Here is a 14,270-nt window from a genome sequence, read left to right on the forward strand (position 1 = left end):
TTAGCAAAGTGCGATCTCGCCTTGAATAGAGCGGTGAAAGGGCCAGCGCTCTCCGACGGCGTTCCCCCGTTGGGGAAGATAATTTAGCGGCCGCTCTAAGAACGCAAGATAATTTTCCAAAGACGCGAGGAGTCGGTGAGGCATAACCGCCCTGCTCCAATGACTCCAGCCCAACCGCTTCATTAGTGCGGAGACAAAAGACCCCGCAGACCGCGGTCGAGAGCGAGTCTCTCGACCCGTAAGAGCACGTCGCGTTTTGCAAGAACAAGTTAGAGTTTTATTTTCAAGTTCTGTTTTATTTCGGTTCTTGTATTCACAACCAGAGTCCTCTGAGCTTTGGAGAGCGAGATAAATGATCATTTGGCTTCTTCTAGATAAAAAACATGAACCGATGGAATATATTGGTCTGTATTACTGGCTTTTCGATACCTTCACATTTTCTTCGCCGTTGCGCAGTTATATTTTCCACTTATTTTTATGACGCTTGAAAAGTAAGGCAATTATTACTTTACTACACGTTTAATGTGCCTCTAAACACGTTTACAAGTAGTGTGCTTCTTTTTCACTGTGTGACGCTAATGTACTGTAGAAAATGTCAGAGGGATACCCAAAATCACTAATAGAACACTTGCTTCCTAAACGAATTTATTTCTCAGATGGCGTAGAGCAAACGCTAGCGAGTGATCTGAGTATTACAAAAAGGAAAAAAAAATCTGAACAATTAAGAAATGACCATGCATGCCCACTGTCGAAAAATTTATGGAAGGCGGCTTTGAAGGTTTTAAGGTTTATTAAAACGAAATACAAATGAGTTGTAAGTTTCATAAAATAAATTCGTCGAATAAATTCAATTTCTTTGCTTGCAAGGCCTATTCCTTAGAGTTAATAGCGCAATGAGTTCGCACAACCCCAATTACGCGGGCGTATGTATTTTCCAGAATACGCGGAGAGATGGCGATGTAAGTAAAACTACGTTTAACTGGTTTCCATATAGTACTAACTGCGGGTACATTTCTAAAATGCATTTTTTTGCTGCGTCGTGTGGCCCTGGGGAACTTTGTCGCATTGTTTTGTGAGCATTGCGCCTCACAGGATGTAATCATTTCCAGCAGTCATATTTTCTTCTTGCTAGCCAAACAAAGTTAATGCACAGGATTGATGTCATGCCAAAGTCATTCGCAGTTAGGAATATGAAGTGTCTATTTGGGGGAAAAATCGCGGGGTCAATCGACAAAAAAAAACAAAAAGAAAACAGATAGCTTCACTCGCACAACTCATAAAGGGCAGCTTGTATGGATTTATCCATCACGCAGAAAGTTTCCGAGACTTAGTGGATTTTAGCACAGTTATACTTAACTCCATGTTCTCCAGCTTTTTTGGGCAATATTTTTTTTTCGCGCATTTATGACCGCCTGAAATAAAACATTTTCTAAACAAACCCGAACTTCACTGAAGAAAAAATTATGCGTTCCAGTTACTACCACTTTTTTTTCTCGTTAATATCAGTTTTCTTAAGGAAAAACGCGACGATCATAGGTCATTACGTAGAAGAACAACAGCACATGCAGAAAAGCACCAAAAGAGCGAGAGCACTGCCCCTCTATTATTTTTCTTCATTAGCTTTTCATTCTTTCGACTGAACAGTTTGCGATTTCCATAAACACAAAGTGCCAATCCAAGTACCCAGTACTTGACTGCACCATCAAGTCAAGCATCAAGGTTTTGTTGATCTAGTTACGTAGTCAACTAAGATAGGAAAGTACCCAATGTCGCCATCACTGGGATTTCTATTCGAACCAACGTGGTGTCTTCACAAAGTGCCTCCCATTCACTATGTAACAGCCAAATAATGGTAGCTGCGGGTTGTTTCCTCAAGCGCTCATTTACGCCAGGTGCGTGTCCAGAGCTATCGCCAAGCACATTTAAGGCACTAGCTACCAGCGTGGAGTAATTACGCCATCAAACAACGGTAGTCATAGAGAACCGTCGAAAGGGCTTTCCCCGCACGCATAACGTTGCTTGCGCAACGCAACGCGCCCGCATGGTACGAATCCCTCTCTCCGTAGGATCCACCGCCGCTGCGCGAAGTGCAGACTGGCAGTTGGAGTGAAGCTGCTGCGGCGCATCGCGCGAGGGTTTGTGGGTGTCGCTAAATGACCCGCAGCGCGCGCGATCACCGCAGCATCCGAACGCTCTCATGAAGGAAGCGTTGGGGGGGGGGGGGGGGGGGATCAGAGTGTATACCGTGGTAAGCGGGCTGGGGAGCCCTTATTTTGACGCGTCGAGAGAGAGCATCATTACCGCGCCTTTCCCGCCGAACTCCGCAGAGCACGTGGTAACAGCCAACGAGCGGGAGCGCGAGCAGGTATTCGCATTGCGACAATGACCACTGTGCATTTAAACCACGGGACCCGCGGGGCCCAGCTCTAGCGTAGGAGTACGGCTGCTGAACGATTCTCTCTGCGAGTTGGCGGCTGCTAGCCTGGTTTACGCGCGCGAAAACTTGCGCGCGGCACGAGCGCGCATTTTTAATACGCCCAGCTAACGCCTCCGCTGACTAGTGCGACGGAGATCACATACTAAGTGGGAGACGCCGGGCGTTCCTCGTTCACTGGGCCTCCTACGCGTGCTGCTCGTCATTTTGCACGAAGGGACAAACGCTGCGAGACATCTAAGCCCTTTCTTTCAGCCACGGCTTTCTCTCCTGGCGGTAAGATGTGCAGAGTGCACTAGCCGATTTGCTTGCTTCCCCGCTAGTCGGTCGACCTGCACCAGCGGTCGTTGCCGCCTGTAAAGACTAGCTGAAGCTACGTTACGCACTAGCGGCGAGCGAACCGGCTCTGTTGAGCAGTTCTGCGGGGGCTGTTGCTAAAGGCGCAAGGGGCACGTAGTGCCGAGTCAAGCGGAAAGTGAGTTGCCCTGAATTCTCTGCCGTTGTTTCTCGCGCCGGGAGGGAGACGCGAAGAACTGGTAGGAATCAGCAGGAGAAGAGGGAACCGGCTCAGACGAAAGCGTTGCGCTCAACTGCGCGCCGCGTCCCACAGGAGTTGCGGAATTACTCTGGCTGAAGCGTTGCCCCACCTGAGGCGAGGTTTCGTCCTTGCAGAAAGCTCCTCATTGCACCGTTCTTTCGGAGAAAATTTCGATTTTTGGATTCGAGCATTGTCGGGCTTGCTTTCTGCGCATTCAGAACTGATAAACACTTCGAAACTCTAAGTAATGTTCGCGGAAGACAATAGCTAGGTTTTCTATTCACTACTCCTTACAAAGCAACTTCAGAACTCAGGTCATTGTGTGTGCAGCCATCCACGTGATTAATAATCATGAAAGCAACTTCTCTGGAATTATTCCGGCCCACGCAGCATGCGAGAACCCAGCAAAGTTGCCTCCGCTATTTGAACAACGTTTCTTATTTGAACTTTGTTTGCGACTTCCATTAACAACCCAGAATCGTTTTTACGCAGAAGTTATTTCTTGTTCTCTTTTGTTGCAATTATTCTTTCGCGTAAATTACCATTTCGATTCGCACCATTTCTTGTCTGTGCTATACCTCGCCGTCTTTGACTGTCCATTACGATAACGTAACAGTCATAAGCAATATGAAAGGAAAGAAAGCTTTAGCATTCATTTATTGATTGCTCCATAATTGTGCTTGAGAAGCCCAGCTTTGTTTGCTTTCTAACGAGTTTTCCTCTTTGCGTGTAATATCGAAAAGTCAGCTTAGTGCAGAAGTTAGTGCAGTGCTTAGAAAATTAGTGCAGAATAGCCAAAAAGTTAGCAATTGTATGCAAAAAGTTTGTTCCATCTCATACTGCTCACGACTGTACAAGAGAGTAGCCCGTTCAAAACACAGCAGCTTAAAAACAGCACGTCATCAGCATGGGTGCCACTCGATTAATTCATGGCCACGAGACATAAGGTCAGTGCCTGTGTGCCGGCCGCTAGCTTCTAACAGGCACCTTTCGTGCTTTTCCTCAAGTGAAGCCACGCTGTAGACAACGGGCGTTAAAAGACGTTTGATGTCATCAGATAATATTTCACGTACCGCTTTAGAATATCATCAAGATATCCGCTACTTTTCGTGCGGTACTTTCAGCATATTATACTGGCAACCTACAAAACTATATCTTCCTGAGCACTCCTCTAAAATTATGCACTTTCTCTCCTGTGATAAGCTCTCGCTTATAATATAAATGAATCAGAGATCAATCGTAAAACTTTGGCTAAACAAGAACAATGAAAAACTGCACAAACAGGAACGCAAAACATCTCACGGTCCCGCCTTGTTGGAGACGGCAGCGGGGATTTTATCATGGGGCATCCGCTTCCTTCAGAAAACTGACTTCCTATTATTTTGTTGATCTATGGCCTCTTCCTTGCGTAGGCGAATGGCTTCGTTTCTGCTGAGCATTTACTTTTGTTATGCAATTCGACACCAGAGTGTTAAAAGAACCTTAAATTACCAATCTAGCGCGGACAGCATCCTCTTTGGTGCCTTTCTTTTCATTTTCTTCGTGTCTAGACTCTTTTCAAGGGATGATAAAATCGCTAGGTTTTTTTTTTTTTAACCCATTTCCGGGTAGAAGTCCGGTTTAACCCGATTTTCAGGAAATGCGCTCGGGTTGCAAGTAGCGGATTATATAAGGTTTTGCCGAAAAAAAAAGTTTTAAAACATTTTACGGTGAAGTGTGATAGAAACAACAGAGTACCATTCTTCGTTTCTATTTACCGCCGTCTTTCGCGATTCTTTTTCGAATATATTTTCTTGCCTAAAGGTCTAAAATTTATTTCTTAGCTCGTGTCCAGTGCTCATTGATTTTACTCTCGTCGTTTCTTGTTGCTAGTAACTTTCAATAGAAGCGCACAAAGCAGCTAAGAAACGCTACCTTCGTATTTCCGCGATGCTCTTTGTGGCGTAACAATGTAACCAGGCAAAGTTCCATTACGTAGGCCCCGTGGATGTGACCCCGTAATCTCTCATTACGAACCTATTACAGGATCACCGCTGTGGAGTTCGGTGAAGTGCGAGGCAGCCTGGGACTCATTCACATGCTGGCCCCCAGCGGCGGCAGGAACGGTTCTGCGCAAACCATGCGACGACATCATCTCTTCTCTCGGCGTGCCTGTCGACATCACGCAGGCATCGCTGGAAACAGGTCGGTGCTCTCCGAATCTGTCAAACGGCGGCTGCCTTATAAGCTAGACGGGGCTGCTTGCTTGGCTGGCCAAAAATAAAAAACTTAACACAGTTGAGTGCTTAAGTGTGTTATTAGTTATGCTAGTTCATTTTGGGCGCACAAAAACATAATAGCGCGAACAAAACGTGCAAACAGCAAACAATGTAATAACATTATTTCCAGGCAATTTCGTAACCGGAAGTATAGCCACGCTGATCAGTGCGACGCCTTGTGAGTTATGTAAGCTGATATAAGATTTCTGCGACATCAGTGCGACCTCTTCCTGACACTGCCGTGCTCTTGGGCAGGAGATTTGTATTAGGCAGACTTCGATGGGCAAGTAAATCACTTGAGACTACCTTTTTGCCTTGTTTGGTTTTCTTTATGGTGCGTCAATGTTCTTTGCGTTGCCTTGTTTTTTTTTCTGGAACCCGATGCAATGCGAGAGACGTGACCTTTCCTGCCTGCTGAGGATATTCTCTCTGTTTCTGCGGCTTTTCCTTTGGGGGAATAAAAAGCCGGTATTTGTCCCGGTGTGGATAGACCGGTAGGGTCGCTGACCGAAAAACGCGGACAATGCGAAAGGCAAAACCAAACACTGTCTCCTTCTGTGAAAATGCTTTCCGAAGCGCAGCACAATCCATCAAGCATCCAAGAAGCGTGATACGGAGTCTAAGGAGGTCAACGACAGCGCAACATAGAAAGTCTAATGAGATCAACGACAGGGAAACATAGAAAAAAATTGCTGGCGGTTTAGCGTTGCTATGCTTGAAATATTGCGCAAAAGTCGGGTTATTCAGGTGGACACCTCCGTCACGCACCTGAAAGTGCTGAAAGCGCGATTGGGGAGAACACTGATATGGGAGCCAGTTACGCGCACTTCCTTTACGCAAAATCAACGGAGTCTATAACATTCTCAACGCCAACAAACTAAATTAACGCCGGCGGTCTATCGCTAAAATTGGTAAATTGGTTTTTGAGGAAAGGAAATGGCGCAGTATTTGTCACATATATCGGCGGACACCGGAACCGCGCCGTGAGGGAAGGGAGGAAGGTAGGAGTGAAAGAAGAACGAGAGAAATATGTGCCGTAGTGGAGGTCTCCGGAATAATTTCGACCACCTGGGGATCTTTAACGTGCACTGACATCGCACAGCACACGGGCGCCTCTTGCGTTTCGCCTCCATCGAAACGCGGCCGCCGCGGTCGGGTTCGAACCCGGGTACTCCGGCTCGGTAGAAGAGCGCCTTACCACTGAGCCACTGGAGGGCCCGTTTCTGCCATGATGATGATGATGAAAACTTTATTTGGAACAAGGGAGTTTTGGACACGTAGGTCCTTGGGGTCCCGCACGGCCCCACTGCACTCAAACGTTCATGTTCCGGAGGCTTATTTATTTATTTATTTATTGGAAATACCTGCAGCGCCCGAAGGCATTATTGCAGGGGGGATGAGGATACATAACAGGAGATTAGGCCGGAAAAAAAAGAGGAAGAAAAAAAAAGCAATACAACAAGGCATGACACAGCAAGTACAAAATGAATGAAATATGAAACAACAAAAAGACATGACGAAAAAAAAAGAAAGCCAACTGCGCACTCATACATCCGACAGCAACGCGCAGAACATAGACTCTGAACGGCACTCAACAATTTCATGGGGCAGGCGATTCCAGTCATGAATGGTAGATGGGAAAAATGCGTTTTGATAAGTGTTAGTTTTGCATTTAATTTCTCTAATCTTCCACCCATGGTCAAGTCTGTTTGACCTGAAATTCGGTGGAAGTAAATAATTTTCTTTATCTATTTTTATTTTTCGGTGAAAGATTTTATACAGCATTTCTAACCGGGAGTTGGTACGGCGTTTCCGTAACAGCTCCCATCCCAGCGTTAGTTTAATGTTAGTAACACTGCTGTTAAAATCATAATTACTTGAAACAAACCGAGCGGCAAAGTTCTGAACACGCTCAAGCATGTCTGTTAAATTTAAAGTAGGGGGGTGCCAAACAACACAAGCATACTCCAATATTGGCCGAATATAGGTAAAATAAAGAAGCTCTTTAACTTTTAGTGGTGCCATTTTAAAATTTCTTCTTAGAAAATTTAGCATGCCATAAGCTTTAGCAGAAACGTGCTCGACGTGCTCATTCCAGGTGAGATTAGACGAAAAGTAAACGCCGAGGTATTTATAGTTAGTAACTCTGGAAAGTCGGGTAGAATCTAGTTTGTATTCAGCCAAGAAAGGGTGATGCTTGCGCGTGAAAGAAATGAACTGACATTTTATTGGGTTCAGAAACATCTGCCACTTCAAACACCATTGTTGTATGCGGTCCAAGTTGCACTGCAAATGACAAGAATCTGAAGAACTGTTAATAACATGGTAGACAACACAATCGTCAGCATATAAACGTATTTTACAGGTCATATATTTAGAAATGTCATTAATATAAACTAGAAACAGCAGAGGTCCTAAAACAGACCCCTGCGGTACCCCCGAAGATACAGGAGCATAATCAGACTGGGACCCATTAATCAATACACGTTGTTTGCGTCCCTGCAGGTAACATTGAAGCCAGTTTAGAAGGGAAGTTGGAATCTTGATCAAAGATAATTTATACAGTAGTAAATCATGAGGTACCAAATCAAACGCTTTCTTGAAATCTAAAAAAATGCAATCCGTTTGTAGACCCTTGTCAAATGATGAAAAAATATCATGGCTAAATTCTAAGAGCTGCGTCGAACACGAGTAACCTGATCTGAAACCATGCTGAGCTTGAGTGAAAAATTCATTTTGTTCCAAATGCTTCATCAATGCGCTATATATTATGTGTTCAAGCGTTTTGCAACTAATACTTGTAAGCGAAATCGGCCTGTAGTTAGCAACTATGTTTTTAGGACCACCCTTATGAATGGGCACCACGTTAGCGTTTTTCCACTGCTGGGGTATTATTCCTGTATCTAACGATTTCGAGTATAGAATAACTAAGTAATGAGCAATGCTTTCAGCACAGACCTTCAAGACATGACCGGGAACATCTTCGGGCCCGCTTGCCGAAGACACCTTTATGTTATTCAGCAGGTTTAACACACCGTTGTATGTAACTGTTAGCTCAGGCATTGTCTCTTGCACATGGGCATCAATGACTGGCATTTCATGATGCGAGTTTGCTGCGAAAACAGACTTAAAATAATCATTGAAACAGCATGCCTTATCAAAATCATCAGTTATAGGTTCAGCGCCGTTATTCAGTGCCGGAATACCAACTGATTCACGGCCATTAACTTTAAGAAATTTCCACAGTTCTTTTGGATTACTCTGAATTTTAGCACCTAACTCATTCATGTATCTTTTTTTCGCAGCTTTATTTTCAACTTTTATGTCTCTTCCAAGAGCACGTACCTTTTCATGAACTTTTGCGTCCCGGTATTTTTTGTACGTGTTTAGGAGACGACGCTTTTTCTTAATCAATAGTTTAGTTTCCCGAGTTACCCACGGCTTGTCCTTGCGCCGCTTAGCTGATATGTTTTTGAAAGGAACATATTTGTCGATGAGCACATCAAGCTTCTGCTTAAATATGTCCCACAGCGCAGTAGCATCGAAACGCTGGCTCATGAATATGAAGTCTTGTAAATAGTTGGCAAGCTCGCTAGATAGTGATGAGTAATCACCTCTATCATAGAAGAAAATTTTCCTGGGGTGCCTGTGTGGCACTGAAGGCTGGGTCATTGGCACGTGTGCAACGACACAGTCGTGGTCACTGATACCTGGGATGACGCTGGCAGCCCAGCCTGCGGCGATGGCTTGCTTGGCTGGGTCCTCGGAGCGCAGTAGGGTTTCCCAAGCCTCCCAAGTGGCAAGGTACTCCAGGCCCCGCGGTGGAGGATCCGCCGGGCAGAGGAAAAGAATATGGTCGAGAGTGGCTTTGGGGTGACGGCAGAGGGCACAGGATATACGCTCGTGTTTCTACCAAAACTTGGTCAACGCAAACGCAAGCAGCCCACACCTCTCGCACCCTCCACGCAGCTCAAAGCGCGGTTGAGGTGTCCACTGGTCCAGGGAGCTAGTTACGCGCGTTGCCTTTCCTTTCGTGACTTTTGCGCAAGGATGAAAGTTGAAGACGACGATGTGCAGTGCACAGCGCGTGTGTGTGGCAGAACATTATGCCACAATATCTTGTTTTTGATTGTTTTATTGGGGTTCAACGTCCCAAAGCGACTCAGGCCATAAGGGACGCCGTGGTAAAGGGCTCAGAAAATTTCGACCACCAGGGGTTCTTTAACGTGCACTGACAACGCACAGTACACAGGACTCCAGAAATTCGCCGCAATATCACGCCGCAGTGGCTCAGTGGTTATTGCCCTCGGCTGCTGACCCAAAAGACGCGGGTTCGATCCCGGCCACATTGGTCTAATTTCAGTGGAGACAAAATTCTAGAGTCCCGTGTGCTGTGCGATATCAGGGCACGTTAAAGAACCCCAGGTGGTCAAAAGTTTCAGAGCGCTTCACTACGGCATAACACACGCTGAGGAGGTCGCCATTGCGTTGGCTGCATCTGATTCAAATTCAAAAACAAATATTTTCGGCTCGCGAGGGGCATGTCGGAACGTCGATCAGGGCTGGGTACCGTATCTAGCCTACCGCATTCTCCAAAACAGCGTCTACACCGGGGACCCCGCGCACCGGCGTATCGTTTGGGCTCCTGTTCACATGGGCCTTGAGGGAAATGAGGCAGCTGACGCCGCCGCCCGCGCGCTCTCTCACCGGACATTCCCCTCCGACCCCGACGATCAGGAACTCGAATTCACTCCCGTTTACTCCTTCAAAGACATTGTTTTACTTTATCAATCTGGCCACGGTCTCTATCGCCGCCCGTGTAAATGTCTGTCAAAGGCGGAGGAGCGGCTTCTGCTTCGCCTGTATACCAATACTTTGCTGTGCCCGACAGCTCTCAAACACTTCGACCCTTTTTTCTCGGGCAGCTGTCCGCACTGTGCGGAGAAGTCCTCGGACATCTACCACATGGTGTGGGCCTGTCCTTCCAACCCTGCTATCCCCCCTCACCCCAACCCAACCCGGGAGGACTGGGAGGCGACCCTGCTCGGCTGCTCTGACCTGCAGGCCCAACGGGCCTTGGTCGCGCGAGCCCGGGCGGCGGCCGACGCCACTGGGGTCCCTAACTAGGGGCCTCCACCTAGTACTTGTGAGGGCTGGCCCCCTCTTGGTCAGCTCATGCATAACCTCCAGTAGTGTATGTCTAAATAAATGTTTTCCACCACCACCACTACGGCGTCCCACATATCCTGAATCGCTTTGCGACGCTAAAACCCCATAAACCTAAACCATAATGCCATAATACAATGAACTCTCGCGCGTCCTCGCACATATCAGATGGCGAACATATCGTTCAAAAGCCTCGACAGGCGACGTGTACTCAACCGCAGAGTAATGTTAGACAGGAGCGCCGACTCAAGCACGACGCCGCAATGCGTTCGGCAAGCGCGATCGCGTCCGGCCATCAGTGCTGCGCTGTACTCTTTCCCTTCGTTCTCCTTCACTACCCCACGTGGCTTAGCGCATGCTTTCCCCTTTCGTTATACTCCTCGTTATCCTCCTCATCGATTGTCATTAAACCACGAATTAGTCACACAATTTTCAAATAAAACATCACCTGGTTTCAGTGACTGCTGGCTTCTGTGACGTATGTCATAAGGAGCACCCCTTTTCCCTTCCCTTGTCTCCTTGTGGAAATAGTCGCACTAAAGCATGGCCTGTTGACAGGTGGTGGTGAAAAACATTTATGGGCAATTAAATTTTTTACAGAAAGGTGATTGGGGTAGGACCCTATTGGCCCTTTCCCCTCACAGTACTAGGTGGAGCCCCTATTCCGGGGCCCCATTGGCAAGCAACGCCGCCCGCGTCCGTTGAACCAACGCCTTTTGGCTCTTTAGGTCTTGACAGCCGAGCAGGGCCGCCTCCCAGTCCTCTCTGGTGGGGTTGGGGGGGATAGATGGGTTAGATTGACACGCCCAAACCATGTGGAAGGTGTCAGACATCTCTCCACAGAACTGGCACGTGCCATCAAAGGATGTATTGAAATGTTTAAGCACCGCCGGGCACAGTACAGTGTTAGTGAGAATTTTGATGAGGAGGCGCTCGTCAGCGCGATCCAGACCCTTACAAGGGGCCGGGTAGCGCCGGTGCTCCTCCTTGTAGTAATCGGTGATTTGTTTGAATGTAATGGCCAGATTGTCTGATTGGGAGTACCCTTCCAAGGACAGGGAGATAGCCCGGGGAGAGAGTGCGCGGGCGGCCTGATCGGCCTGTTCGTTTCCCTGGAGTCCCTGGTGACCGGGGGCCCAAATCAGGTTGCGTGGAGTTGGATCTTCAGATCGACAGCTATATTCCAGTATGCGCCAGGCAAGCGGAGGAGCCCAGCCCAACTCGTAGTTCCGACAGGCCCCTCGCGAGTCGGTTATGATGTGCTTTGACTTGGGATTCGTGAGAGCCAGAGCAATGGCAATCTCCTCCGCGTGTGTTGCGCTGTAGGCTTTGAAAGTGAGCCCGTTAACTGTGTTTGTGTTGTGTACGACTGCGGCCGTGTACCACCCCCCGTGGTGTGGGCCGGCAACGTCTACGTAATACACATGTTCTTGGTTACCATAGTATCGCGCCAACGCTTCCGCGCGCGCCTGGCGACGACCGCTATGGTCTTCTCTGGACATGTTGCGGGGAAGGGGTCGGACCCGGAGGGCGCGTCTCCAGGGTTCTGGCACTCTCTCCCTTTCCTCAACGTGGTAGTCGTGTTTGATTTGTAGCCGGTCCAAGAGGCGGCGACCGGACGTGGTCTGTGCAAGACGCGTGTATTGGTTGACTAAGTGGGCTTCTAGAAGCTCCCGGAATGTGTTCACCACGCCCAAGGCCAGAAGTCTCTGGTTGGACGTGGTGACCGGGAGATCGAGAGCCCGCTTGATGACTTTCCGCAGGATGACCTCCAGTTGGTCATCATCGTGTTTCCGCAGGTGCAAGTAGGGAGTTGAGTAGAGGATTCTACTCGTTACGAAAGCATGGGCAAGCCGCAGTGCATCCTTGCTTCGTAATCCGCCCCGCTTGTTGGAGACCCGGCGGACCATTCGGCCCACCTGGTCTCCCACCGTGCGAAGTTTGGCTAGGGTGGTGTCGACTCTGCGTTGGTGGTTTATGAAGAGGCCAAGGACGCGGTTCTCCTTGGCCTCCCGGATCGGTCCCGAGGGGAGACTGATGCGAAGCGGAGTTCTGTCCCGAGAGGAGGGACGTAAGTGCACAAATTCTGATTTAGCTGGGGCGCACTGGAGTCCGCAGTAGGCCGCGTAGTCGTCGACTAGGGTCGCCGCTGCTTGCAGGCAGGACTCCATGTGGCCCAGGTTACCTTGCGTGGCCCAGATTGTAATGTCATCCGCATAAGGAGCGTGATGTCCCGGGCAGAGAAGACAATTTGGAGGGAAGGCCAAGCATTGCCAAATTGAAGAGCAGGGAAGACAGGACCGCGCCTTGAGGTGTTCCCCTCGAGCCGATGGTGTATGGCCCGTGTTCCGAATCTTGTATGCGTATATAGGCTTGACGGTCTGTAAGAAATTGACTTATGTAATGGAATGTTTTGTGGCCACAGTTGGTGTTACTGAGGTGGTCCAGGATTACTTCATGTTTGACGTTGTCGAATGCGCCTTTGACAGTGACGCGAAACAAAATGCTGTGGCGACCATGCGGCGTGGTAGATTCGGCGATGTGTCAGTGCAGCACCCCAAGTAGACGACCTGTGACGCGCGTCACGGTGCATGAACTCACCATGGGCTCCATGTAGCCCGGTACAGCCGAAGCGGCCGCGCAGAGGAGATTTCTACCAACACCACCATTAGGGTGGCCCGATGCACCATCTTTTGGCACCGAGGCACCCTAGCCAACTCCGAATCCGACTTATATATGCTGAGTCGGCGCTCCTCTCTATCTTAGTCCGTGGGCATAACCTAATTGGCACAGGCATGTTAACTTATTTTTGAACAAAGTTGGCTGAGCGCCTAACTAAAAACCACTTATAAGCGTCGCTTTATACAGCCTCTTCAAAGTTGTCGGAGTTAAAGGGCAACTGAAAAGGTTCTTGAATTCGACCAGCTTAAAAGGATCGTGTGTGTGAAACTTAAAGGTAAAGCATGCGAAGATTTTCGTACTAGCCTCTGAAGTAGTGACGCAATCGTCGATGAAAGCCATGATGGTGTTCAGAGTTCTCCGCAGAGCACAGCGCCGGGTGGTGGTCTTAATAATGACGTTTTTTAAGGGGACGCTACATTCCGATCGAAGAAATGTTGGCTGGAAGAGAGAAAGCCAACGTCATCGCCGGCAAAACCAGCGATGCGCCATCAGGCCACGCACGACAGATGGTAGGTAAAGAGAGCTGAAACCTGAAGTCTGAGCAATGACGCCATTATCAAGCTTCTCGGCACTCCTCTTATGCAGTCAGAAAAAGTTAAAAATCATCACGTCTTTGGTGGGCGTTGACGTCACCCTTTTAGATGCTAGCGCAAAAGTACTTGGCTTACTTTACCTACGGGCTTAACAAATTCGTATCCTTGAATCTTGTCGAAACCTGAAAAGCCATTTCAGCTTCTTGACATGTGGGTTCTGCTGAACACAGAGCAAATATGATTTTGCCATTTTTCACGGCGTGTTGCTTGAGAAGTTCGTTGGCACTCAGCCCCCTCCGACTCTGGAGCTTAACAGGGCCTATTGTTTTCTCATTACGCTTTTACTCACTTTCCATGCTTATATTAAGTGAGAAATGCAATAGTGTTTTATGTTTCTTCTTGTGGCATTTGTTGATTATTTCTTTCTAGTTTACACTCTTAGCCTGCGTTACGTAAAAATATGGCATATTTTACAAGCATCCCGTAAAAACTTATTTAATATCATTGCGAAAACCTGAAAACTGTGCCGATGCTGGGCCACGTGTTCCAATTTGGATAGCACTGTCTCCTATAGGAAAAAAAATGGTTTCGGGCCCTGACGCCTTTCAAGGTGCCTAAAAATGCGCCAGCCGCCCTAAGACATAAAACAAGCAACGAAA

At 47.9% G+C, this 14,270-nt stretch overlaps 1 protein-coding gene across 1 annotated transcript in view; it reads left to right on the forward strand.

The window, feature by feature from the left end:
- LOC149372447 (corticotropin-releasing hormone receptor 1-like) overlaps positions 1-14,270 on the forward strand; it is a 164,943-nt gene that overhangs the window by 86,150 nt on the left and 64,523 nt on the right. Inside the window, exon 2 of the mRNA XM_089586356.1 lies at positions 4,998-5,156. Within this exon, the coding sequence (XP_089442482.1) occupies positions 4,998-5,156 (159 nt within the window). The remainder of the gene's footprint in view (positions 1-4,997; positions 5,157-14,270) is intronic.

The sequence above is a fragment of the Amblyomma mixtum genome, chromosome 1, assembly GCF_055824585.1.
Source record: "Amblyomma mixtum isolate Tamu chromosome 1, ASM5582458v1, whole genome shotgun sequence".
NCBI classification, from domain to species: Eukaryota; Metazoa; Arthropoda; class Arachnida; order Ixodida; family Ixodidae; genus Amblyomma; species Amblyomma mixtum.